The 27385-nt window shown below is 42.3% G+C and overlaps 1 protein-coding gene across 19 annotated transcripts in view; it reads left to right on the top strand.

The window, feature by feature from the left end:
• IQSEC1 (IQ motif and Sec7 domain ArfGEF 1) overlaps positions 1-27385 on the top strand; it is a 341882-nt gene that overhangs the window by 266978 nt on the left and 47519 nt on the right. For 17 of the 19 annotated variants that reach the window (XM_068694437.1, XM_068694436.1, XM_068694434.1 and 14 more), the window contains 2 exons: positions 21221-21503; positions 25093-26357. In XM_068694437.1, coding sequence (XP_068550538.1) covers positions 21221-21503; positions 25093-26357 — 1548 coding nt within the window. Of the gene's footprint in view, positions 1-3844; positions 4011-21220; positions 21504-25092; positions 26358-27385 lie in introns of those variants that run through there. The other 2 variants (XM_068694448.1, XM_068694449.1) reach the window with 2 other exon arrangements.

Here is a 27385-nt window from a genome sequence, read left to right as displayed (position 1 = left end):
TATACAAATTGCTGTGTGCTCATAATTACAAATTGAGTTTGTTGCACTCTGGGGGTTTATAAACTTTATCTTAGCTATTAACACATTAAATAACCGTGATTTATGTAAATTGCTGGCTATACCAAAATTTCAGTGTTGTGCTTAATTTAAGGTTTAATTATGTTTCTGTATTAGAAATAAAATACAGTTAGCTTTAGCAAGGGAAATTGAATAGTCTAACATTCACTACTGAGGTGTTAAATGCATTAATAATGGTAGCAAAACTGGAGCTGCCTTTGTGAGTTTGTCATTAGTATTTACTGGTCACACCGGCCAAAAAACAGGGTGAATGAACCAGTTGTCAATAGTAAGCCCTTCCTGAGGCCAGCCAGCCTGCTTGCTTCATAGTATTTACCTCTAAATTCTGGCCTGATCTAGCAAGTATCAGTTCGTAGTGCGAATCTGGATTTACTTCCTCTTACACAGATTTTCTAGTTCCTTAATTTCTTCTTAAGTCAGACAATTTTTTTTTTTAATTTTTTTTAAATGGAGCAAAGATAAGTTTGTGTTGTACTGCTAGTTGTGCTCCAACAATATGCCAGGAATAAGAATGCTAAGATACGAAAACTTGCTTTCCTGTCTCCTTACTCTGCTCTGCATAGCTGTACAGTGCCTTGGTAGCAGCTCTAATGCCAGCTAGATGGCAGCTGGGGAACAACAGCCTCTGTCAGTTGCATTGGTCCTGCCAAAGCTTCCTACAAAGTGCAGATAAGTGGTATAGACGTCAGCATGAGCTCTGCATTGCTAGATTCTCTACTGGCCCTCCTCTTCTGAAACATCACCTCTGTATGTTTGGCACAGAGCAGAAGTGCCCCACCCCACCTATATATTCAGGATAGCAAAAATACATAGCTGTGTGCCACCAGGAAATTGTCCTAAAAGTCAAGCCTAGCTGTCTATAAAAAATCACAAACTGCCTGTTACCTGCTGGATGACGTGCTGTGGATTGTGGTTCAGCAAAGATGGATTTTGGATGCTTAAACATAAACAAAAAATCCCTCGCAAAATAGTTGCATCGGGCTGCCTTACCTCTGAAACCACAGTACCATCTGCATAGTGCATTAATAATTTATTTTTCTGTGTTTAATTTCTCTTGTTGGAATATATGTGAGATCTTGAATAAGGAGATGATTTTGGCATTTAATCTCTGCTTCAGGTTGTAAGGACTCTCACTGAAAGCAAGAAGTAATTTAATGCAAACATTGCAGGAAATTTGGGGTTATTGAAATTGTGGGTGGGGGAAGCTATAACAATTATCCACGTAGTATTTGAAATGGGGTATGTTATGGTTGATTGGCTTCTTGCTTATCTAGCACCTTTGCATCAGTAGAAGGAGGATTCTGTCTGGAAGAGGTTGAGCAGAATCCTCAGAAAATTCCGTGACTGCTTTTGAGGTCAGAGTGTCTCAGCTTCCCTTTCCAGTATATATCCTCCTTCACAGCCTACGCTCAGGCTGGCTGCGTTGGGTTACTTCTCTGCAAACCAGTTTCCATTTAGCAGTTGGCTTGGGGACTGCTTATGTCTGCTTTGGATTTGTCTCTGTTTACAAGCAGAAACGAAGCTTGATGCAGGAGGGCGTTGAGTCAGGACGAGAAAGAAGCGGAATTGTTGCAGTGTCTGTCTACTCCAGAACGTCAGAGACCGCCTGGATAAGTATTAGATGTTGAAAGCAGGCGCTGCAGTGTAAATAGTCTCTGGTTATAGACTTGCAGGAACATTACTATCAAAACAGTTAGTATAGGTGTGCCCTTCCTTAAAATATTTGAGTTTCACTGAAAGCTGGTTAAAGCTGGGTTTATTGGAATCCATGCCTAATGCTTTCTTTAGGAAACTATGCAAAATGCACATTCAATCCAAAGGTTTAACTACGTTTAAGTATGGTTGTTTTGATTCTTTTATCATCCAGACAGATGTGATCAGTTCTCATGGTATGTGATGTAAATAAGGGGTATGTTGTATACACAGGAGAAAGTACAGCTTAGCCTTTTAATCTGCTCTTCCATGTGCCTGATTTGTTGAGTTACATTTTTAGTTTCTGACTAAACTGCGTTCTCCCAAACTACAGAGATCAGGCAGTATTTGTGCTGGAATATTTTCGTTCCTAAAAAGTATAGTGCAAATTGCTCCCTCCCTACAAAAACTTCAGTAAATACTGTGCAAATGATTATGAATGAAGCTTTTAAAAGTAAACTCACCGACATCCCCTGCCCCTGTGCCTCTCCCCCTCTCAAAAAACAAAAACCACCACCAGCCCTGCAAGGATGGTTCTTGTTTTCCTAATGAGCTTCCGGTTCTCCAGTACTCTGGCATCTGAAGAAGACAAGGAGTGGCTGTGGTTAGCCTGCCCAGCTTACATAGACATGATGCTTATTTTGAAGATGGGAAACTTAGTTTGGAAAGCAAGTTGTTTTGACGGTTCCATGAAATGTTTTCACAGGAAACCCAGAACTTAAAACTTGTCTTTCTTTCTTGTGTTATTACAGGATATTAATCACAGAGACCTTACTATTTTTTGAAACACTCATTTCTTTGTACCTGTGGGTAGCAGTATTTATCTACGGGCTTTCCAGTGCATTTTCAGCTGTTTCTTTTGACCTGAAAAACTAAAAATCCTTCAGGAGTAGTCTTTGTAAGTTTTGAAGAGCAAGTACCCTTCAAAACGATTTGTGGTGTAGATCAGCAGAGGAGCTCAGTGCTTTGAACAGGAGCAGGCAGCTGGTAGGTGGTGTTCCCTGGGAGCAACGAGCCCGGGAACTGGCTGAGTCCTCAGCCCAGAGCTGGAGTTAACCTTCCAGGTACACTGCAAACCCTCTCCTTTCCAGGCCTCGAGGGAGGAAGGCTTGGAAGGCATCGTGAAGCATAAGCATTTTTGATAAAAACATGTACAATATTATTATGTGAGATAAATTTATACAATTTGTGTTCTCATTTTTGCAGAACTGTGGTTTCTACAGAAGAGGCGTGTATAAATTAAAATGCATTTTACAGTATTGTAGCAGATAAGATGGGTTTCATTTATGAATTACTGAGTTTAATTAACTCTGCTTAGACTTTATTTCTTGCAATACTTTAATTACTGCAGGGTGAATCTGCTCCAGAAAAAAATAGGAGGGATTCTTGTTCATCTGTCAAATACAGTGATGATGAAATGTGTGTGTATAAATATATATAAATATATATAGTGTGTGCGTGATGGTAGTGAGGAGTTGGTGCCTGCCAGAACTTGCTTCCCCACTGAGCTGGGAGTTTTGGGAGGCAGTGGAAGTTTCCTTCCATCCCCACGTAGAAATGCTGAGGACATGATGCAGCAAAATCGAGACGCTTTCTGGGTCAGGATTCAGTGGAACGGCCACGGATAATAAGACCTGAAAATCTTTTTTTTTTTTTTTTTTTTTGAATTACTCATTTTCATCGCAAAACCTGGTTCTGACAGATCTTGCAGTAAAGCAGCCTCCCCTCACAGAAGGCTGTTGTCCTGTTGCCTCCGGCAGGCGCTGCGCAGGGTGGGTTCGCGTTTTGCCTTGTAACAGACCCTGCACCGCCCCCACGGCACGCCGAACAGAAAGTTTTACTGAGAGGAGACGGGAATCGGACGGGCACGGAGCGGAGACGCCGCTGGATGCCGGTGGTGCCGGGGGGACCCCGTTTCCTTGCCCCGTTTCCTTGCCCGCCGCCGTGAGGCGAGCGGCTGAGGCGGGAAGCGCGCGCCCGCGGGCGCCCCGCGTTCCCCGGGAAACCGCCGCGTGCGCGCGGGCCGCCGTGCACGCGCATCCCCCACACGCACGCCCCCGCCGCCGCGCGCGCGGCCTCTGAGGGGAGCGGGCGGGGGCGGGGCGGGGCTGGGCGGCGGGGCGGCTATGGTGGCGCTGCCCGGCTCCCCGCCCGCCACTCCGGCCCGGCCCGGCCATGTGGTGCCTGCACTGCAGCTCCGAGAGGACCCAGTCGCTGCTGGAGCTGGAGCTTGACAGCTGGTGAGCCGCGGGGCTGGGGCTGGGGGCGGCTGTCACACAAAGAGCTGCGCCCGCCCGACCGCCCGTCGCCGGGCCGGGCCCCGCCGGGGCCGCCTCAGGGGCTCGCTGCCCGCTGCCGGGGCTGCCACGGCCCGGCCCGGCCCGGCCCGGCGGGGGGGAGCGGCTCCAAAGGCGTCCGGAGCCGGCGTCCCGCTGCAGTGGCGCAGGGGGAGCGGGCGGCTGTCCCCGTGTGGCTGTGTGCGAGCTGCCGGGGGCTGAGGGCCGCCACAGCCGGGCACCAGCGCTGTGCCTGTGGGGCTGGGGGGCACCGGGATGGCTCTGCGGGCAAGTGCGCTGCAAAATAAATGCGGGTATCCCTGCCGAAACCAGGAAAGTTTATCCCCCCAAAAATGCGTGATGTTCCGGGGTGACTGGCTGGTGGGAAAATGTGCGATTTAAATAAAAGTGGGCACTCAGAAACTGCGTGAGTGCCTGCGTGGAAAACTATGAAAGGAGAAAGTGTCCAGATTCGGTACAACTGCGTGTGACTGCAGCAGGAAAATGGTTTTTGATAAGAAAAACGCTTTATAGTACAGTTTGCAGTCATATGTTTGAGCTCGCTTTGTCCCTAAGGAACATAACAAAGTCTCGTTGGTAAGTTTCCTGTGCTGTGGGTGCTGTTTGCACAGAGGAGGTTACATTTGCATGGCTTGCTACACCATAATTCATAAATGTTCCTGGAGTTACACCCTGCGTATTCACACGGTTACGTTCTGCTATTCAGTGATGCTTCAGTCTTTTCTTCTCCATTTGCGCCTTGCTCTGCACTTCCTTTCAGTTAAACGTGATTATTCTGCCTGAGCTGTTAAAAGAAGAATCGCTGAGCACTGAGTTTGGATGGCTGCGTTTAACCATGTCTATCCTTGCAGCAGATACATCGAATTCTGCGTTTATATGAAGAGTCTCTACATAGTGCTTTGGGGAACTTAAGTCCTGCCAGATAAAATGACCTGTTTCTCATTTCGCTTCTCCTTTTGTACCAGATTTGTTTTGTTGTTGTGATCTCCTGTTCTAGCTGCTGAAATTGCAGCCACTGAGGGTACTGGTATGTGGTAGTCAGCTGTTTTTTTTCTGTCAGTTGAACAGGCAGCCCAGTCAGTGTCATGGCTGCGTGTGTAAATTCAGCTATCATCTTTTTTTTTTTTTTTTTTTTTTTTTTTCCTATTTCTACTAATCTGAAACAATCAAAGATACTAAATATAATATCAGAGTTGGAATTAACCAGTGAAAGTTACAGCACTCAGTTGTGTCAACAGCTCATAGTTGTTTCTTTGCTCCTTTAGCAGCTTTCTGGAAACTCTGTTAACAAACAATTTGCAATTCCAGTCCTTTGAATAATTTGTGCTTTTCAGATAAGGATGCCCAAGGAGTTCAGTTTTTCACCTGAGAAGTGCAAATGCCAAGTTGAGCAGCAACTGGTTTGTTGCTCTCCTTGCAGATCTGCGTGGGGAGTTGCGGGGCACTGAGGCAGAGCAGCACCTGGGCCCTGCTCTGCTGGGCAGGGCGGGCACTGGCAGGGGGATTGCACCTTGTGGAAGGGACCTCTTGGGCCATGTGTCCCTGTGACCTTGCACGTTTTTTTTCTCACCCTGTGACTATTTCATACTTGCAACATGCAAATTCTCTGAAGAAAATTACGTTTCTGTTTGTGTGGCTACAAAAGGTATTCCCCCGGGTATTTAGTCTTCACGCGAATAATCTTCCATCACCTCTGGGCTGGGATTGTTTCACACTCTTGCGGATGTTTGGGTTGGCTGCTAGGACTTTGGGAGGAACAACAGCTTTGAAACGTAGTTTTTCTTTATATTGATCATTCTTTCTCCCAGATAGAAAGATGGCAATTCAAGTACCAAACTTTCTGAAGTGGAAGATCTCATCATTGTTTAGCGGCTTAGCACACTTGCTTAGTTACTCGAATTATGCTTACAAACTGCCTGTGCCTTGAACACCAGTAAGCAGTAGCTGAGGTACAGAGGCTGCCTCATAGTAGCCCGTTCCCTGTTGGTGGACGCGAGGTGTCATCCTGGACCAAAACCAGCATTGGCTCCAGTTGTGGAGGTGTGCTACCTGTATACCTGTAGGTATTTAGCCTTTCCTCACTTATTTCACTTCTGCTTCTTGACGTTGAACACCACTCATACTCGGGAGTCAGGTGGCTCGAGCAGACCACTGGGACACGGGGTGCTAGAAGTGGGGGTGCTGCTTTGCTAGTGAAGCACATCCCTCTGCATGCTGTGCAGGGTTCCACCTGAAATTCAAGACACTGTAGCCTTAACTTCAGTGCCTCAGCTGTGTGACTTCCAATGAGTAAAACTGGATTTAGCCTGATATCAGGACAGCTCTGTTTTGGAAATATTAATGTCATAAAGCTGTCCTGGAAATTATCCACTAGATCTTCCTAGTCTCAAGACCCAGGCAATTGTACTTTGCTGTAAGCCCACACAGTTCCTGGTTTCTACCCCTTTCTGACAGGAGCAATGGAGTGGTTCAAGCTACCCTGTGGTTCTTTCTACCCTGCCCATTCTCCTTGTATTCAAAAAAACTGTGAAGGACCACAACTGAAGGAGGAAAAAATCCAATTGGAGGCTGATCACTAGTGGCGTCCCCCAGGGCTCAGTACTGGGGCCAGTCCTCTTTAATATCTTCATCGATGATCTGGATGAGACCGAGTGCACTCTCAGTAGGTTTGCAGATGACACCAAGTTAGGTGCGTGTGTCGATCTGCTTGAAGGTAGGAAGGCTCTGCAGGAGGATCTGGATAGGCTGCACCGATGGGCTGGGGCCAACTGTATGAAGTTCAACAAGGCCAAGTGCCGGGTCCTCCACCTGGGGTGCAACAACCCCAAGCAGAGCTACAGGCTGGGAGATGAGTGGTTGGAGAGCTGCCAGGCAGAGAAGGACCTGGGAGTGATGGTTGATAGTCGGCTGAATATGAGCCATCAGTGTGCTCAGGTGGCCAAGAAGGCCAACACCATCCTGGCTTGTATAAGAAGCAGTGTGGCCAGCAGGGCTAGGGAGGTGATCGTCCCCCTGTACTCGGCTCTGGTGAGGCCGCACCTCGAGTACTGTGTTCAGTTTTGGGCCCCTCACTACAAGAAGGACATGGAGGTGCTCGAAAGAGTCCAGAGAAGGGCGACAAAGCTGGTGAGGGGTCTGGAGAACAAGTCCTACAAGGAGCAGCTGAGGGAGCTGGGCTTGTTCAGCCTGGAGAAAAGGAGGCTCAGGAGCGACCTTATCGCTCTCTACAGATACCTTAAAGGAGGCTGTAGAGAGGTGGGGGTTGGTCTGTTCTCCCACGTGCCTGGTGACAGGACGAGGGGGAATGGGCTGAAGTTGCGCCAGGGGAGTTTTAGGTTAGATGTTAGGAAGAACTTCTTCACTGAGAGGGTTGTGAGGCATTGGAACAGGCTGCCCAGGGAAGTGGTGGAGTCACCATCCCTGGAGGTCTCTAAAAGACGTTTAGCTGTAGAGTTTAGTGGAGGACTGGTTAGTGTTAGGTCAGAGGTTGGACTTGGTGATCTTGGAGGTCTCTTCCAACCTAGACAATTCTGTGATTCTGGCATATGGACTAGGTTGGCTGGGTTGTTGTGCCTCCTGTGCCTCTTTGTTGCAAGGATTTCCCGTCATTTATGAAGGATGCCTTCATAAGAGGGTGATTTTCTTCCTATTTCAGCATTTGTGTAGTTGGTTTTCCAAAAGAGTCAATGGGAATATTGTTATTAATTTCAAAGCCAAGCATATTTTAATCGCAGTAGCTGTCAATCAGTTATTGCTTTTTATGTTTATTTAATAACAGAGCTGCAGGAGATCTCAGAAGCTATATTCAGGATGGAGCCCTGATTATGCTACTTCTTACATTAAATAAATGGGCCCTTAACCCAGCTATTGCCTGCTCAGCAGAACAGCTGAAATTCTGAACAGATGAGTCTTGGGTTTGGGGTGAAAGTGTGTGCTGGTGTTGTTAAATGCTTTGGTTAGACTTCATTTATGTTTAAGTCAAGCACAGGCCACAAGCTGAATTCATTTTCCCAATTCTGCTTCTATTTTTCTGTTGTCTAACGGGACAGTGTAGTTATAGGAGCAGAATCAGGCCCTGGATTTTAAAGTTCACTTTTTCATCATCCTGGATATTACCATGTAAACTTATGTAAATACACGTGTTTAATTCACACTTTCCCCCCCCCTTAAAGTAATTACCAATTGTGGGCTTTTAGCAACACTTATTAACCAAAATCATTTTAGTTACATAACTACAGGCTTTCTTGCATCTTGCGTCTTTCCTTTAAATTTTATTTGGGGTAAGGTCAATTGCAATTAGGGTACAGACAGAGATGGCAAGTTTACTGCGCTGCTGTGATTTGACTCCAGGTTTCCAGAGAAGAACAGATGCTGCTTTAATCCACTGCAGCACAAAGCCCCAGTATTATGTTAAAGAGGACTGTAAATTTAGCCAAATAAATCTTCTTTTGCTTCCTTACAATAGACAAAAGGCTACAAACATTTTCATAACATTATCATGAATAATTGTAGAATATAATATTGTATAATATTATAAATTGTTATTAATAAAAATAAAGTAAAAAGGCCAGGCTTAGGTACGATAAAAAATCAAACCCTTTTATCTCAGTGGGAGAAGCAGCAAATTGGAATGGCTGCCTTTGGTAGCCTTTAATACAGGAAATTGACGGAGTGTATCTGGTAATCAGATTCTTTCAGTAGCTCAGTGTCATCTGAGTTTAACTTCTGTTTAAAGACCAAGGGCCTCGTTGCCTTGTGCAAACACAAACAAAATGCAACAGTTACATTTGGTTTCCTTTTACATAAGTGGCTACTTGTAGTGAATAGAAAAGGAATCCCAAAATTATTAATCTTGTTTGGGCGGCGGGACTTGCATTGTTTAGTCCCAAACATTTCAGTTGTCTTTAAGATCTGCCAGATTAACAAGGATGGAGATGTCGGGATTTTCAATGTTTTGGTAAGAACAGAGAGAAAGAAAACTAACTTCCCTCTGTTTGTTGCTATATGCGTGACCTCCCTGTCATCTTCATGGAGCGTAGAGCAAAGGAAGACAGAAACCCAATGCATTTTCTGTTACAGGGTGTATGTACAGCCAGTCATAAAATCCTAAAAAGGGAAAGTTTGACTTTCATTTAATTTTCATTCCCAGCCTTCATGGTAGACCAGACCAAACTTGACCTTGGATCACGTGAAGAGTTTAAATACAGCAGCGGCTGTGGGCACTGTAGTGTAGCCATCCCTGTGTTGGTCTGTATGTAACTCCAGGTCAGTGTATTGTTTTCGCTGTAGCCTACAGCCGTACTGATTTCTGGTTGCAGTCCTGTCAGTTTCCATGGGTCGAGGCGGGGGCAGGCTGTGCTGGTACTCCCACAGAACTCAGGATAAATCTTTAGGAAGGAACGGGTGATTTAGTTGGAAGCACCCCTGCCTTTAGAGATAGATACTCCCTGAGACAGCGTTTCCCTCATCGCTTGGGGAGGTTGTGCTGAGGAAGTCATCATTCAAGTGAGATGGACGGCGGTGCTCCTGATCAGCTGCAACTCCGCCGGGTCTGACAGTGTTTTAACAGAACAGCCTGTGTAAGACCCGGGCTCTCTGCTCATGTTTCAATGTAATTATAGCTTTTCTCTTAACCTAAATTCTCTCTGCACTCTCAATTGGGAATAAAAATTATCTTTATTTTTCTTTCTTACGTGGTTCTGCTTTATTGCAATATGTGGTTAAACAGCTGCTTTATTTCCATTCTAGAGGTGTCTGGGGTGATTCTCATGCTTTGAAGCTAACGACATTTCACAGGGTGTTAAATGTTAGGTAATGTTTTCAGCTGTTCTTAGATTCTCAAAAGACAGTTCATTACTGCTGTTTATATATTCTTCTGCTTTGTGGAACTTGTTTCGGACATAGCCAGTGCTGTGAAGTATTGGCTGGAAGCTGTTTTGAAGAAGGAGCTGATTCCAGTGCCTCAGCTTTGGGGAGAATGAGGAGTCACAGCCTAGCAGTTTCCTGTTTGTAACACTGTTAATCCTTTGTGAAACAGGAGAGGATTGCCCAGCATTTATTGGAAATTGTCCCAAATGGTAACAACTTGTTGTAGTCTTGGAATTTTTTATTATTAAAAACATGATCAAGATGGTTTTGATTAGGTTCGCCTAGAAGAAAAGTAGTAGCTCAGGTTTTCCTGGGCCGCCACAGTGCAGCATGTTGCACAAGATCATTTCTGACCGTCTGTGGTAGACACTTTAAAAATCTGTGTTTGCAAAGAGCCCGTTGTATTCCAATCTTCATGCATCGAAAGAAGAGTGACCAGGCAGAGGGAGGTGATGCCCCCCTCTGCTCCGATCTTGTGAGACCCCACCTGGAGCCCTGTGTTCAGCCCTGGAGTCCCAGCACCAGGAGGACATGGACCTGTTGCAGTGAGCCCAGAGGAGGCAACGAGGATGCTCAGAGGGCTGGAGCACCCCTCCTATGGAGAGGGCCTTGAGGGAGCTGGGGTTGTTCAGCCTGGGAAAGAGAAGGCTCCAGGGAGACCTTATAGCAGCATTCCAGTGCCTAAAGGGGGCTACAGGGAAGCTGGGGAGGGACTCTGTCAGGGGTGCAGTGATAGGATTAAGGGGTAATGGCTCTAAACTGGAAGAGGGTAGGTGTAGGTCAGGCACAAGAAGGAAATTCTTCACTCTGAGACTGGCAAGAACCTGGCCCAGGCTGCCCAGAGGAGCTGTGGCTGCCCCATCCCTGGCAGTGCCCAAGGCCAGGCTGGATGGGGCTGGGGGCAGCCTGGGGGCAGGGTCGCTTCCCATGGCAGGGGGTGGGGCTGGGTGGGCTTTAGGTCCCTTCCAACCCAAACCTTTCTGTGATGCTGTGATTTCTGGTTCACAAAATGGTGACCCTTGTTTTCAGGAACCAGACTTTTACCCTTGTCCTAGAAGACGATTTTCTCTTATGGAATGACCTGTGGATCACATCATGGTGAGGAGCCTGGAAATTCTAGGAACGATCCCAGTTCTGTGTTTCAGACCCCGTGTTCCTTTGTGGTTGCTCAGCCTCCCGCGGCAGCCACGGCCGGCTGCACCCACAGGAGTCCCGCAGGGCGCTGGCGGTCTGAGCCGCAGAGCTGTGCTGGGCACGCATGGGCTGCACCTAAACAGAGCTGCTGTGCTGCATTCAGCCTGGCCATCACCCCGTTCTGTAGATGTGCAGGAGGTCTTCTATTTGTCAGGAGCAAGTAAAGTTAGTTAGGGCAGATTTTAAAATGTGATAGTGGGTAGGCTTTGTAGGGAATACATTCTTGGCTTCTAGTAAGCTTTGAAATAGCACCTATAGGATCCTAAGACAGGAATTGCTACTGTGTTGGTTTTTTTGTGTGTGATCAGTGCCATGGGTCAGAAGCCCTGCTGAAAGCCTACATTTATTTAATTCCTCCCTGACACTGAAAGAACTATCAAATGTACGGAGTCAGCATAATGGAGAGGAAATGTAAAAGGAAGGAAGTTTGTGAATGAAAAGGATCATGTCAGCTCTTTAGCTGATTTAGAGGCTGTAGGTATCTAATGTCTCATTTGTCCTGAGAGTAAAGATTTGCACGTGGTCAGATTCAGCATATGTTTCTGGGCATGTCAGCGAGTACCTTCTGTGTTTGCACACATTGTCTTGAATCGAAGTAACAGCTAAAAAGTTTTCTTTTCCACCAAGCTGTGTCTTGAAAGCAAAAGCACTCTTACCATTTTGTTTCCCTAAATGTTAAGTTCTGTACACTTTGATATAAACGTAGGGTGTGTTGCAAGGGAAAAGAATCTCACTTCGCTGAGGATGCCTGTGATTAAAGCCTGCTTAGCAGCGATTCTGCAGTTCAGGCTTCTTCCGCTGCGTGCAGAAAGCTCCAGGGCAGTTCCCGTTCTCACTGCTCTGTAGCAAAACTCTGAACTTTGCTGGAAATGGGCAAGAGGCTTCTATGTTCTCCTTTATCCGTTTTGTTTCCTACCTGCTGAGAGTTCTCATGCCTATATGCATTTATGCACGTTGAAATCACTTTGTTTTCCATTAGATAAAGCTAGTACATTTTTTGTCTTTTTTTTGTTTGTTTTTGCTCAGACTTGGCACAAGGTAGTTGGCACTCCAAGTACGGGCTTTGTGCAGCGTTTAAAGCTGAACAATACAATTAGGCTGTTAAATCGGTGAGAGTGCTTTGTCTGGTCTGACTGTTAACAGTCTGCCCTCCTTTTGGATTTGGATTGGCTTCTGTAAGTACTTTGCTTTCGGAACCTCAGGAGGTTTATCTGTAACTCCAGGGAGAAGTCAGCCTCTGGGAGCTGTGTGTACTGTACCTTATTTTTAATCATCTCAACTAGCAAAGGGGTAAAACCTTAACATAAGTCAAATAATAGGCTTTGTCAAGTGTATTTGATCCAAGATGAGAATATAGTTTTGTTCTGGGTATGAAACTCCATTGCCCGAAAGTTGTCGTTACTCGGTAAATAGGATTTCATTAAGGATCTTTAATACACGTGTATATATATAGGATAAACATACTCTTTCCCATCTTGTAGACTATTATCCACTGGGGCCTGATGGGCAGAGAAAACTAGTATTTAGTTTCTTACAGAAATGGATTGCTAGCGAGATGATTTCTCAGCGGTGTCATTCAGCGTCACCTCTTCCTCTGGCTGGCTGACACAACAGCTGAAGCCACAGCAGAGGTGAAAGACGAGGCTGGCTGCTGTATGTCGCCAAGGATTTTTGTATTGTATCAAATGCTGCTTCAGCTGTGCATGCAAATCAGGTTTTTCTCAGCTGCAGAAACTAAATCTTTCCCTTTAAAATTAGCATTGTATGAAGGTCATGTCATGATATTATAAGTGGTAGAACGTGCTCTAGTAGCTTACTCTCTTGAATGCATGTCATATGTAGCATGTGTGGGGAATGAGAGGATTCAAGGTGCTGACTGATAGATCTGAACAAATAGTAAGTAGCTGAGGTCAAATTTGAGCACAATTACATTGAGAAACTCCACAGATTTATAAAGCTTCTCCCATTTGTAAGAGTTTGCATAGGAGAAACAAGGCAAAGCCCGTAGTAGTAGGTAGACCTTCACAGATTGAGATCTTTTTGAAGCATAGATGATATTGTAAAATGTTTGGTGCTGACACGCAAAGAAGAGCAGCAGACAATAAAGACAAACCTCTAAAAAAATCTTAAAATTGTGGTGATAAAGTTAAGAACTCTTCCTGCCACAAGCCTCAAAATATTGCTGTAGTCTTCTTTTAATATTACTTTGTCCATTTTTTTTTTTAGTTCAAAGTATGGAATATGGTCACTGCTAAGTAAATGTGCGTTGTGCGATAATTAGCACAGCTTAGCGGAGAATGGCATCCTCTGTCTTTCCCTGAGACAGAAGGTAACTTTTGTGGCCTGTATTCAAGTTCCGTTGATGCTGTCAGGCTCCTTTGCTACTTTCCAGCTGCCAATTAATGAAAAAATACATCTTTGCCTTTAGCAGATCCACTTCATAAGGCATTAAGTGGGTACTGGGAGAGGAGCTTGCTTTGTGTTGGTTTGGTTTTCACCCTTCTGTAGTAGATACTTATGTCTGCTAGCCAACATGCTGCCACTGTTTGACTTAGACAAAGGTGATATGTGAGGTATTTAACCTTCCTTCTCCTCCCTGGAAGCTGAAGATAATCTCAAGTAAGCTCTTTTCAAAAGTGTATTCTTAGTTCTTAAATCTGTTATAGAGGTTGTTCCCTTAAATGAAGAAGTAGGGTAAATTTCTGTTTGGCTCTCTTTTCATCTTTCTTGTGTGCATCTCTGCTACAGAAGAAAGAGTGCATTAATTCCCACATTCTGTTTAGAAAGGAGAAAATCATATCTCATTGCTCTTCCCCTGCTCTCTGCTACTGCTAGTAGCATATAAGGTTGTGGGTCAAAATGTCTTCTAAAAAAATAAAAAATAAGCACCTTTTATAGGCTTATCTGATGAGTGTCTGTAGTGTCCAAGTGAGCAGATGCTAGGAATTTTCTGTAACTTTAAATGCAGGACTTGGACCAGAAAGCAACTGAAGGTTTGCAGGGCACACAGTGGTATTTGCCTGTGGATCTGGCTGCTCTGCGCCCTGTCAGTGGTCCTCAGACTGTGCTGTCACTGAAGCTGGGTGCTGCTGGCAGCCTGTTCCACAGAGCGGGACAGCATCGGGCGGTGGGGTTATTAGTGTTCGCTTCTGAGAACATGCAAATTTTGTCTGGATTTTTCGTACAGTGATGTATAACTTCAGTGAGACGAATTACCTGGGACATTACTTTGATGTATATTCAAAGTTTTCGTTTGTTTCTAACAGAAACAGCTGAGAGTGTGTTCTAAGTAAAACAAGTCGGTCAATATTTCTTTCCTGGATCAAAGCTTTTGTCAATGCCTGTGAATACTGCTGTCCGTCGTAATGGCTTTGAACTTTTGACAGTGTATATTTGAAGGTGGATTGGTTTGTTAATGTTATTGCATTTATTGAGTTTGGGGATTTGTGTAAGTTCTTAATATAATTGACTTTTGTTTACTAGAGCAGTACAGAACAGAAATGGAAGTAAGGACCAGATTGTAATCTGTTCCAAATTGTGCTAATAACATACTTCTGCTCAAATGTTCTCACCCCATTGGGGAATATTGGAAGGAGGGGGGAGGTATTAAAAAAAACTAGCTTGTATGAGCTACATATGGCTAGTTTTGCATTTTATGAAGTTACATTAAGAACTTTTTGTAGAGAATAATTTGAATTAATACAATGCATACGTCAGAGCTTTAATTAAATACACCTCCTAGTTCATAGTAGAAGGCACCACAGGTACTGAAATGTAAACCAGCTTTGAAGCAGTGGGGTGCACCCTCCTGTCAAATGAATGTATATGTTCAGATTAACTTGCATATGGGGAGTCATAGTTTTAGTTAGTGTGTTGTTTGTAATTGTGGTTTAAAATTTCACATTCAAAGTAGGACTTTGTTGCACTTATAAAGAAAAAGTTATATGCAGGAAAATAACTTTTGTGGAGATTTGTTCCTATGTGGAATGCCTTGGTTTGACCTAAACATTTTTTTAGGATGTGTTTTTCAGGCTTCGTGTTGGAAATGTCTGGCCATACCAGCTGCTCTGGCAGCTGCCATGGAGCTTCTGTCTGTTACTCAGTTCCACGGCGACTTCTGGTCTGCATTCTTTGAGCTAGGTAGAGAATTTGGATGCATGTCAAGGGGGGATCTATAATTAGGAGTTATGGTTGGAGTTTGACTTCTCTGACCTCCAAATTTTAAAAAGATATAGTTGGTGTAAAACAGATGCATAGCACTTCTTGCTTCCTGGGCATTCGGGCCTACTTATATGGGATATGTATTTTTGAATAGGGTAGAGGTTTTACTGGGAATCATATTTATGGAATGAGGTTTTCATGTAAATAGTTTCACTCTTTTTGTTTTGCTTTTAAATGTATCTCATAAATTATATGTTTGAGCCCCTAGGTATCTAGATACTTTAGTTGTAGTTAACTTGTTAATGTTTCTGGAACCAAAAAAAACAAAACAACAAAAAAAAAATCAGCTTGCTGAACTGTTCTTTCAGTAGATACATTTTAAAGGGAACCGGGTTTATCCTCATTTTTCCTGAAGATGGGAACAAATGACATCAATTCATGAAAGAACAGGAAAGTTAGAGAAGGGATAAATTTGAAGAATTTAATGAACTACTACTACTCAGGCAAATGCTTCACAATTGCAACAAATAAATGTATAAATACTTCATTAAGTTCAGCCCAAATTCAGGTTATGCAGGCTGCCTGGAGTTTTGACTGCCATTTCTGGCCCCAGACTGTACGACAGTTGTGCTTTAAAGCCCTTCTGTTTCCTCGAGAACAGAGCGTGTGCGGTGCCATGGCAAGGCTGAGTGGTAGTTTTATCAGCTAGAATGTGAGTTGGCAGCGAATGTCAGACTTTTGTTCATACTTGTACATACCTTCCACCATTCAGATGAATTTTGTGTGTACCTTTGAATTTGTGTTAATTCCTTTAAGGATATAAAATACTATGGAAAAAGCTTTAAGATGTAACAGCACGAACATATTATACTGTCACACTCCTCATTATTTCCAAAACAATGTTTTTACAGAATGGATGTAGTGGGGATTGGTTCTCATGAATGTACCATCCAGTTGTTGGAGCCTGTTTTCAATTTCATGTCTTTATATTGCACTGTTGAAAGTCCATTCTGAATGAGTGATGAAAATTACCAGCGATTTCAGAGAGCATTTATTGGTAAAAGCATTTCTCAAATATTTACTCAGAGGGTTTTTTGGTTCTATTTTAACACACTGCATGCAGTTTGGGTTTGGCATTTATATTATTTAGAAGCATGCTGAATTGCTTTTGGTTCCAAACAAAATCTACAGTCTACAGTGTCCTGGCTTCAGCATTTGGAAGATCTCTGTAGGCATATGTTCTCATTGTCTGTGTATTCTAGTGCTGCAAACGTGCTGGGATGCTGCACTGTGCAAACTGTGAGCTTTCTGGGGTGGATGGGAATACCCAGTGATCCCGTGCCTCTGATGTTGAGCTTCCTCTTTACATGCATGCAGTTTTGAAGATAAGGTAGTGGGCCTCAGTAAGCAGTCAATTTCTGCTTTTCTGGTTATTCTGCTTATTATTCTGCTTCTTTCATAGTATAGTCCCTCTGACAGGTAAATGCTTGTGTCTATGGATGCAAACTTGTGGCTTCTCTGATCATTTGGCCGTTATTCTCAGTGGGACTAGGAAATTTATACTCGTGGAAAAGCTCAGGGTTTGGTCTTTACTGAAATTTAGGTCTTCATCATTCTTTCCAGTTTCTGGTCAGAAGGTCAGAAGGAAAAGGAAGGTACGGATATAAAAATGAAAAATAGATCACAAATAATGTAGTAAATATTCAAATGTCCTGAAAACTATGTTGTTTTAACATATGACACTGTTTTTAGTGTACTGGTCAATTAATTGCAGCCTTTGTGATCAGAAGTAACAACTTCTGATCTGAGCTTATAAAATGAGACACGGGAACAGAAAGACCTGCCAGGTTCATGCAGCTGAAATGCCCAGAGAGGAGTGGTTTGGTTTGGTCCTGGCTAACCACGCAACTATGTTTGGCAGTAGACAGACGGCAGAAGGAAGACAGAGCTTTTTCTTGTTAGGTAATTCTTGAGGCAAACTCGTCACCTGAATAGTGGGAAGTAACTATAAAACAACCGCCAACAAAACAGACCTCCGCTTAGTTAGCAACAGCCTCTACTTTACATGTTGTCATTTGGATCTATTGTTTGCTACTTTAGTCCAAAGATGTAGCCATGTTCTGTGTTGCTCAGCTTTCACATCTATGCACGTCACTTGGAGCAGCAGCTTTGTGGCAGCCGCTGCCTGCACGTGGTATTGCTCCGGTTCCGAGAGGGCAGCGAGCAGTGAGCATGGCGCTGTTCGGGCTCAGCACACATCGCGAGTGAACACAGAGCTCGTTGCCCTACGGGGGACCCCCAGCTCACTGCCCTGCTGATGAAGAGAATGGATCGTACGTGCGTGCACGTATCTCACCTCAGTTGATGCATTTAAATATAAAGGTGTTTGCGGTGTGTTGCCCAGGTCTTCCAGGAAGTCCAAAGCCACACAGATGCAAAAGAGAAGATAATGGCTCAATCCATCTATTTTTGGTACTTAATACTGGCTTATATTAGTTAGAAAAAGTAAAGTGAAGCTGTTTTTTTTGCCAGTAGTTGTACGTATCCATTGGGATGTGTCAAAAATCCTATACTCGGTCTCCTTCCATTTTCTCTAAGCTTTCCATATTCCCAGTTGTTCCTTGATTCAGTGTGGTTTTTTATAGTAGTACAGATTGAGGTCTATGCAGGCAGAAACTGCCTGTGACAATTTCTGATCAGAAGAACCTGCTTCAGACAGTACTGGTCACTCCTGCAGAAAAATGATTTAGATGTTCAAGGAAGCAAAGTTTTTTCTATGACCATGTTTTAAAGTTTTGTTCATGCAAAGTCAAGTTATTAGTACTAATTATTTTTAAATATTTAATTTCCATTTTCACCATTTAGATGCTCCATTCTCTGTTTCTCTGTAAAATACTGTCAAGCAACCTTTTTCTAGCTTGTCGAATGATGAATCTCTGCTTTCTGCTGAGGCAGGAGGGTGACATTGCAAGTGAAGTTTTAAAAATGACAGGTTAATGACAACTGCTCTGCCTTCTCCCAGATTGAATACTTGCTGCATCACTGTTCTCCCTAGTAGTACGCTGTTGTAAATTGCAGGGGGATGAACCAAATTTGTCTGTAAGTTTCTCTGAGTACTGAAATTATCAGTAATTCTACTGGACGTGTATGGCTGCTGGCAGATGCCTCAAATCAGAGACCTTTATTAAGAAGCTCTTATTAATTCTACTAGAGACTGGGTCAGTGTTGTTATGTTGTTGTCCGCTTTTGCAGTGCACGTAAGGTACTGAATTTCTCATCCATCTGGGGACGTGTGAGGAAGTAGGAACAGAGTCCCTGATGGTTTTGTCTGTTGGCCTTTCTAGTGCAAGGGTAGACAAAAGAAGCTGCTAACCCTGCAGTGACTGGCTCTGTTTTGAAGCCAAGGTACCCTTCTGAGCATACAGTCCTTCAAACAGACACGGACAGGGTCACTGTGAATGGCGAGCTCCTGCTGCACGATGCTCCGTGTGCACTTCCTCCATAGCAGAGCGATCATCTTTTGCCAGCACCAGAACTCCACGCAAGTAATATTTCTTGAAATATTTTTCCTTTCCAAACATGTGTAAAGACATAATAAGAAGAAAGCGAGCTGCTTTTCTTTGTCACTGGAGCTGCATTTTTATGAAATCACTGGTGTGAAGCTTCAGCTCTTCTTAAATTAACGGACGAGGAAGGCTGCATGGGAAAGAGCCCTCAGTACACAGTAGCAGTTGTGCATTCCCGATTGCTTTAAAGGGCTGCCATACTGCTGTGCAGGAGGCTGCATGTTGTAAAAGATAATTACTTCCCTGCTTCAAAGGTCAGGCATGTGATGGCAGGGAATAGGCCTGTGAGCAAAACAAGATCAAGCAGCACAACTCATTCATGGCTCATATTTCTGCCTGGAAAAAGTATGAAAGAAAACTAAAAACAGAGAAGAAACCCCTAGCTTTAATCAGAACCTTGGGTAGACCCACTTCCTTTTTTTTTTTTCCTGGTCAGGGCAGTACTACCTCTGCTGAGGAAAGGCTAAGTGATCCGTTGAGGGTATCATTATTAAGATGTCAACGTGAGATTGTAATCAACATGGCAGGGTTATTATTAAATAGGTTACAGTTTAGGGGAGGGGAAGGCAAAAAAGTCACGGATCCTAAGAAGGGGGAAATGCTGATAATTCCTGACTTCCTATTTATTTAGACTGGATTATAAAACAAATTCACTGTGTGTGTATGAAAAGTTCTTACAAATAGGATTTTAATCAGGAACCTGGGATGTACAAAATAGTGTGGCCTCCTAGTTCAGCAGAAGAACAGAGGAATTTAGTATTTAAAGAGAGAGTGCGAAGCATTTTTAGAATAGTGTAAATTTAAGAAATGGCTACTTTAGAGAGAAAAAGTTGTTTGTTTTTAATGGGTGGTTACACGGTTTCAATGTCACTAGCAAAATGATAATTTATCATTTTTAAGTTAAAAGCCATCTGTGTCATTGAGCAAAAGGGATTTTGTTTCCTGTCAGCTTCCTTTTTGGAAAAAGTGATGTGTGTAGACTGAAAATATTTCCAGCTCGGGTAAAGTATGTTTGAAAATACCTTTTGGATAGAGTCATATTTTGATGGGCAAAGAAAGAGAAACTTCAGTTCTACGTGTTTATAGAAATGTTTTGAGAAATCGAAGGGTCTTTTTTCTCCCGCACTTTGAAAAGTACACAGCGTGCAGGCGAGGAGAGCTCTGACAGCGTTAACCTTGATCTCTGCTGGCACTGCAGTCCGGTGCAGAGTGCTCTTTCAGAAGTCGCTCCGTACTTTGAACTGCTGAAGGGACTGCTGTGGTATGTGTGTGTAGCGAGGATCACAGCATTTCATTTCCGAGAGACAACAGAAGGGCTTTATTTTTTATGTTTGTATATATGTGAATGAAAGCAGTATGTGAAACAGAAGGTGCTGTGAGAGCATGTGGAATTGCGTATGCCTTTAGAGTTTTGATGTACCTGTTCCTAGAACAAAAGGTAGGGGAAGTACTGCAAGCACTGATGTTTATGCATGCGTGAAGAAGTGTTTGCTAAGTCTTTGAGTGATTAAAAAAATATATATATATATTTTTTCTATCAGTGCTCTCTGTACAAAGGATGAGGCACATAGTAAGAATTTATGTGAAATGTGAACAAGAGATACTGTGGAAGGGAGCAGGTACACTATTGCAATGTGAGAACGTGCTGCTGCAAATATCAAACAAAAATTACCATTAAAAAGTTATCAGTGCATCAAGATAAAGCTTGACTAGGATTCAGTTTTAAAATGTTTCCTATTGTGTGCAGCCCTTTAATATGAAGGTTTTATTTTTTTCTTTATTCCATAGCAGTAACAGCATTAATGTGAAAATAAAGTATTTAATTTGCTAGATAGCTCCTATTGTGTATTCCCTACCTGGAACTGTTTTACTTTCATTAGCCAGAAACACCATCCCTTGGGATGCTTTACTATAAAGCATGCCAAAAGTATCCCAAGGGAGCAATCTCTCACTAGCAGATAAATAAATGAGATTTCTGTTGTAGTTATTTTTTCTAAACTTTAGGTTTGAGAAACGTAGTAGCTCTTCTTCATAGTTCTTCTAAGAAATGAAGTATTTTCATTTACTTTACACAGCAGTTGCTAAGTGAGTTACTTAGCATGTATAAAGTGAAACAATGCTTGAAATCTCCATTCTTCTGCTTGACTAACCTTCTGAAGGTGACCTCTTAAAAAAATAATAGAGACTTGCTTAAATTTCAATGAAAACTGTGGTATTTGACGTCATTACCCTGTAATAACTATGAATTTGAGTAACATGTGCTGGATGGCAGCATAAAAATCAGAACCGTGCTACTTGTTTACAGAGGATTTTGGTATACAGTACTCACCTGAGGATTTTCCTGTCTTTTTATTGTCTGTCTAGTGTTGAGGGTGAAGCTCCAAGCAGTGAAACTGGCACGTCTTTGGACAGCCCGTCAGCTTACCACCAAGGGCCGATAACACACAGCTCAGCTATAAGTCCAGACCATTACGAGCATTCTGCTTACGGGCTGTATTCCGTCTCCCCTGGACAACAGAGATCTCGGAGGCCGAAACTTCAGCACTCAACATCCATACTACGAAAACAAGCAGAGGAAGAAGCTATTAAAAGGTCAAGATCACTTTCTGAGAGCTATGAACTCTCTTCAGACCTACAGGATAAGCAGGTATTTGAGCTTTTTTTTTAATTATTATTATTTTTATTTTTTAACCTCGTTTACAATAATGGCAACGTGTTTGTCAGCTGGGAAAAAAACTTTTTGCAGCATCATTTCAGTTAGAATACTGAAAATACTGTTCTTTCCCTGCAACCAACTTAGCATTTCTGAACTTTTAAACTCTTTCCATGTCCTATCCCCTGAAAAAACACCAACAATTACGTTAATAGAGTTAAAAGTAAAAACTGTCAGGAACTGTGATTCATGCTTGAGACTAGCACTGTTTATAAGAATGTAATAATGCAAAATGGTTTTCTAAGAAAATCAGTCATTTTGAAATCTGGATATCTTTGTTGCTCCTGAAGGAAAGGAAAAGCCTACTACTGCTGATATTCTCCCATGTCTGTGGGATGAATTCAGGGTCTTAATTAGTTTCTACCCAACCACATACTCCCGTATGCCTTACAAAGAACTAGATGCAGGCTATGTAAATATTCAAAGCCTTTATCCCTAACAAGGCGTTTCTGCAATACATTAATGTCAGTCAGCTTCAGCCATTCCTTTTAAGCTTTATTCTGAATGTAGTCCTATTTGAAAGATGTTTATTGCTGTGTATTTTCCATATTCAACATTTGATTTCCATATCTAACAATTGAAATTGATGCTGTAATACCTTACTACCGTTAAGGATGCACTGGATTTTACTGATAGATGAACACTAGCCAAGGCACCAATGCATATGTGTTTTTTTTGTTGTTGGATTTCTCTTGTCCCACAGTATTAATATTTTATGTGCTGTGAAGCATCATGGTATAGTGCATAGTCCCTCCAACTTGTACATTAAGATGGACAATGGGAAAGAAGGCAAAATTCTGCAGATTCTGCAGGAAGCAAACTACTCCCGATTTTCGACCACTCATTCATCGTTAGTGAAATTCATAGGGGCTAATTTTCATTTGCAATCTGTTTGTTGTTCTAAAATTTCAGGTTGGAGAGGCATATAATGTTGTCCAGAGAGGCCTGGAAGATCAAAGCTCGAGCTCTGACTTAATGTTGAAGCCAGTATTTGGGATAGCAAATTAGATTTAGGTTAGCCTTTATGCTCACCTAATTCTGTATCAAACTGGGCCCATACCAAGTTCCTAATTCTTGATCTAGCTTATGCCAGCTCTGGTATTAAATTTGATTTCCCTGTGAGATCTAAAATGTTACTTTCTTTTCTACCCTTGGCAGTTTTATGCTAGATGTTGCCTGAGAGATTAATACAGAGCGCTAGGCTTACTAAAGAGGTGTCCTGCCCTGCAGATATTCCACAGAGGCTAATTCCATGTGTCCTTTTATGCCAGTATGACAGAGAATGAGGACTGCAGATGTTGTTTTGTATTTGTCCAGGGACTCCCACAGAATGAAAAAGTGACAATGATACATAAAGGAAGCTTGCTACCTAAGAGTTGCTTACTGCTCTTGAAAATGCTCTCATTGAAATCTCAGAAGATACTTAAGCTGTTTAGGAAAATATCCAAGGCTTTACCTAAAAGCAACGTGCACTAAATGTGCATTAGAACTTATTAGAAATATCAATCACTGGTCTGGTAAATCACGTAGGCAAGTTCCAAAATACTTGCAATTAAAATTCCCACCAACCCTCCCCTGATTTATGATAGTCAATGATATCATTTTCTGTATAAACATGAATGTCAACAACCTACTTACAAGAATAATGTTCAGATAATTCATTTTTTATTTTTTATTAATTTTCATCATTTGTTTTGTGATTAGTCCAGCAAAATAATTTTTTACATTTATTTAAATGCACTTGACCTAATGTATTCTATGGATAGAACTGGTAGCAAATGTGTGTTGGGAGTGGCAGGGTTGTGATAGAAGTTCTTAGTCTTTTTTTTTTTCAGAATTCCCTACAAATAACCTCATAGCCTCTTAGACATGTGCAATAGGTAATATAACTTCCATTTGGGGTGAAAGGCTAAATTTTAAAGACACATTGGAGGTAAATTTTCTGAGATGTTCAGAATCATAGCTCAGAGATCAGTCCCAGCTTTTTGAGTTCAGTTAAAAGAAGGGAGTTTGATGTGGTCAGAAGAGCAGTTCCTCAGCAGTAATCCTGATGTGTGCCCATTGGGGCAGTTGCTCTCCACAGGTATGCCAATAATCGTGCGTTATAATTTTTGCACCTAGAACAACAACAAAATATCAACGATTTGCATTTAAAAACAACCTAGCCAAAAAGAAGATAATCTTTAATGTGGCAGGGGAGTGAGAACTGCTGAACCTGTCAATAGCACTGCAAGAAATATTTTTCCAACAATTCCTGAGTGGTAGACAATGGACTAGCAGCATTCAGTTCCTCCCACAGAAGGAGGATGATGCTGCTCTGCACATCAATATCTGAACTTAACAACTAATTGGAGAGATCTCCGAAGCATGTGGCAGGGAGGGGGGTTTGTGTGCACAAGCATGTAGATGAGTAATTAAAGAATTATATTTAATGATAGAAGGGTACCTGGATTTGTGAGAGAGGAAAAAGGACTTTTGATTCGTTGGATAAATATGTGAAAATTGCCTGGACCTGCACAAAAGCACTGTTAGAAAACTGGTGTTTGTATGGGTGGTACTAAGCATATTGTTTTGTCATGGGCATTTTGTGTTTGCAAATAATATGGATCCAGCAAAGACTAATCAGGGGAACAGTAATTAAGTATTGGGAAAAATGTAATTAGAGCTAGTTATTAATCTAATTCAGTGTTTTTTATTAAATGAGTGATGCTTTTCATAGGAAAGGTCTGAAAATTTTTAATGAGTATTCCAAAAGCATTGACATGTCATTTTCAGGTTAAATTGATAGCATTTATAATGTATTTATTTTGCATATTTATTCTGTTAATTGGAAACACTGGCAACTCTGAGTGTAATTACAAGAATGAAAATAGATTTGAACTTGTCTTTAGAAAGTCTGAAAAATATGTTCTTGGTTTGAGGAAGACTGCAGATGTGGATCTTTTCTCCGAGCAACTTCTCTGGATGTGTCTGGCCTCAGAGGCTCGGTTTTGCTTTGATATCAGGCCTGAGTGAAACTCTGCTACCTGTTTTTTTATTCATGTAGAACATGATACATGCCTGGAACAGTGACAGCCACTTTTAGAATTTGCTCCCAAAATATGACAATTTGCAGTGTACCTGTATTTCACGTTCAGAACAGCTCTCCCTTCGAAGAACGAACGACTGCATTACGCTGCATCAGTGTGCTATCCGGTCTGCTTTGACACGGGCATGCCAGTGCTAATGTGTGAAAACCAACACTTAAACACAGAGAAGTTGCTAGCACCTTAGTTTTATATGACAGAGTTCACAGAGCTATGTTTTTGTCTGTATTTTTGTGGTGGGCTCTGCAAATGTCTGGTTTGTTATTTGTGCAGTGGTTAGTTTAGAGCTTCGAGCTTTTAATTTCAAAACCAGTATGCACTATGAAAAATTCCTGAAAATTAAAGTTCAATATATATATATTTATTATACTTTAAAGGCATTTGCCTTGTTGTAACATGCATCAAGCTAAAAGTAAGTGTGTTTCACCCTTTCACAGGTGGAAATGCTAGAACGGAAATATGGAGGCCGTCTCATAACTAGACATGCTGCTCGTACCATACAAACAGCTTTTCGCCAGTATCAGATGAACAAAAATTTTGAGCGTCTTAGAAGTTCTATGTCTGAAAATCGTATGTCAAGACGCATTGTACTGTCCAATATGAGAATGCAGTTTTCCTTTGAAGGACCTGAGAAAGTCCACAGCTCTTATTTTGAAGGAAAACAAGTTTCTGTTACAAATGATGGGTCAAAGCTGGGATCTCTGGTGCAATCTGAATGTGGTGACCTTGGAGAGTCAGCTACCATGAAGTCTCCAGCAACATCTACTGATTTCGCCGATGCAATAACGGAACTGGAGGATGCTTTTTCCAGGCAAGTGAAATCCCTCGCAGAGTCCATTGATGATGCGCTGAACTGCCGTAGTCTCCATTCTGATGAAGTCCAGACTCCAGATCCGGTCAGAAGTCGTGAACTGGAAAGGGATAGCTGTGCTCAGACTAAACCAGCAATCCACAACGTGGATCACAGGAAGCTTGATGAGATGACAGCTTCATATAGTGATGTTACGTTGTATATCGACGAGGAGGAGTTATCTCCACCCCTGCCCCTTTCCCAGTCAGTTGACAGACCATCTAGCACAGAATCTGATTTAAGGCTCCGCTCAGTGAACTCTTCTCAAGAGTACTGGTCCATGACCCACAAGGACGATAAGATAGATACTGATACGAGCTGCAGGAGCACCCCTTCCCTGGAATGTCAGGAGCAGAGGATGAGAATGGATCACCTACCGTTGCTAACTATAGAGCCGCCCAGCGACAGCTCAGTGGACTTGAGCGACCGCTCAGAGAGGGGTTCGTTAAAGAGACAAAACGCGTATGACCGAGGAATCACTAGTCAGCAAGGAAGCCCAAAACATATCCCTCACAATATTCCTGCTAAGATTATATCCCGAGAGGAACAGGAGGCAAGACACCGGCCTAGGCCTATCGATAGTCATTTAGCTATTAATGGCACAGCAAACAGGCAAAGCAAATCAGAGTCTGATTATTCTGATGGAGATAATGACAGCATCAACAGCACTTCCAACTCCAATGATACGATAAATTGCAGCTCAGAATCTTCTTCTAGAGACAGTCTAAGGGAGCAAACCTTGAGCAAACAAACATACCACAAAGAAACTCGTAACAGCTGGGATTCGCCTGCCTTCAGTAATGATATTATCAGGAAACGCCATTATAGGATTGGACTAAACCTTTTTAACAAGTAAGTACAGCATTTCCCCCTTTTCTCTTTGTGTTTGATAGAAAAGTGGCCACTGAACAAGGAACATTTTACTTGCATCACGTAAGTAAGATGATAGTGTGGTACTGGCTTTTCAGTGGAAAAAATGACCCCAGTGTTTTCATAGAGGTTTTTAAAGAAGTAATACACTATATACATACATACATACATCCCTGAAAATCAGAGGCATGTTAATAGGCCACCTAGATCAAATAACTGATTTGTTTGCTCATGGTGGCTGTTCATGTTAGAGTATTTACAAATTGACATCTTCATAGTTAAACAGCTTTAGGGGGAAATAAATAAATAAATAAATAAAATATATAAACAGTAGTAAATTGTTAAAGAAGACAAATACATTTCCTTTCATGGGCAAAAATATGATTGTTTACTTCTGATCCATTTTTTTTGTTTGTGGGTATAACAAATACAAAATCTTCTCCTGCCCTAATCACGTAGGTATTGTAGAACTTGTCACGTGGGAATTAAAAATGACAAGCAGTGGAAGATGAACTTCTTGTTTACCCCAGGCAAGGCTTCAAACGTGTTCAATGATTTTCATCAAAACTTTGATGCTAAAAAACTTTTTGCTGAATATTTTTACACTGAGTAGATATATGAAGTACCACATTGTCACAAAATATTTATTTCCACCTTTGACTGCTAAGTTTCCCATGCATGGAGCTGTTTAAAGCTCCTATAGAATAGCTTATAAATTTATGTTTCATTTAAATACTTTCTTCCTTGGATGCTGCCAGGTGTTAGTAGAAAACTGAATATTATGATAGAGGGTAACAGAAAATATACTACTTAATCTCTGCATTCACATGACAGGAGTTACACAGATCTTGTTAGAACTATCATAATGTGAAGATAAACATGGCTAAGTGGTTGGCATGAGAAATCTTTAGATTTCCTTCACCGCTTGGTTGATACCTAGTGTGCCAACTTCCTTGCCCTAAATGGCTACAGTAATCTTAAACCTATTCTGGTGCTACTGCTTATAAAGC

The sequence above is a fragment of the Anas acuta genome, chromosome 11 (assembly GCF_963932015.1).
Source record: "Anas acuta chromosome 11, bAnaAcu1.1, whole genome shotgun sequence".
Classification (NCBI taxonomy): Eukaryota; Metazoa; Chordata; class Aves; order Anseriformes; family Anatidae; genus Anas; species Anas acuta.
The sequence above is the reverse complement of the archived record's forward strand: the minus strand, read 5'-3'. Positions and strand labels throughout refer to the sequence as shown.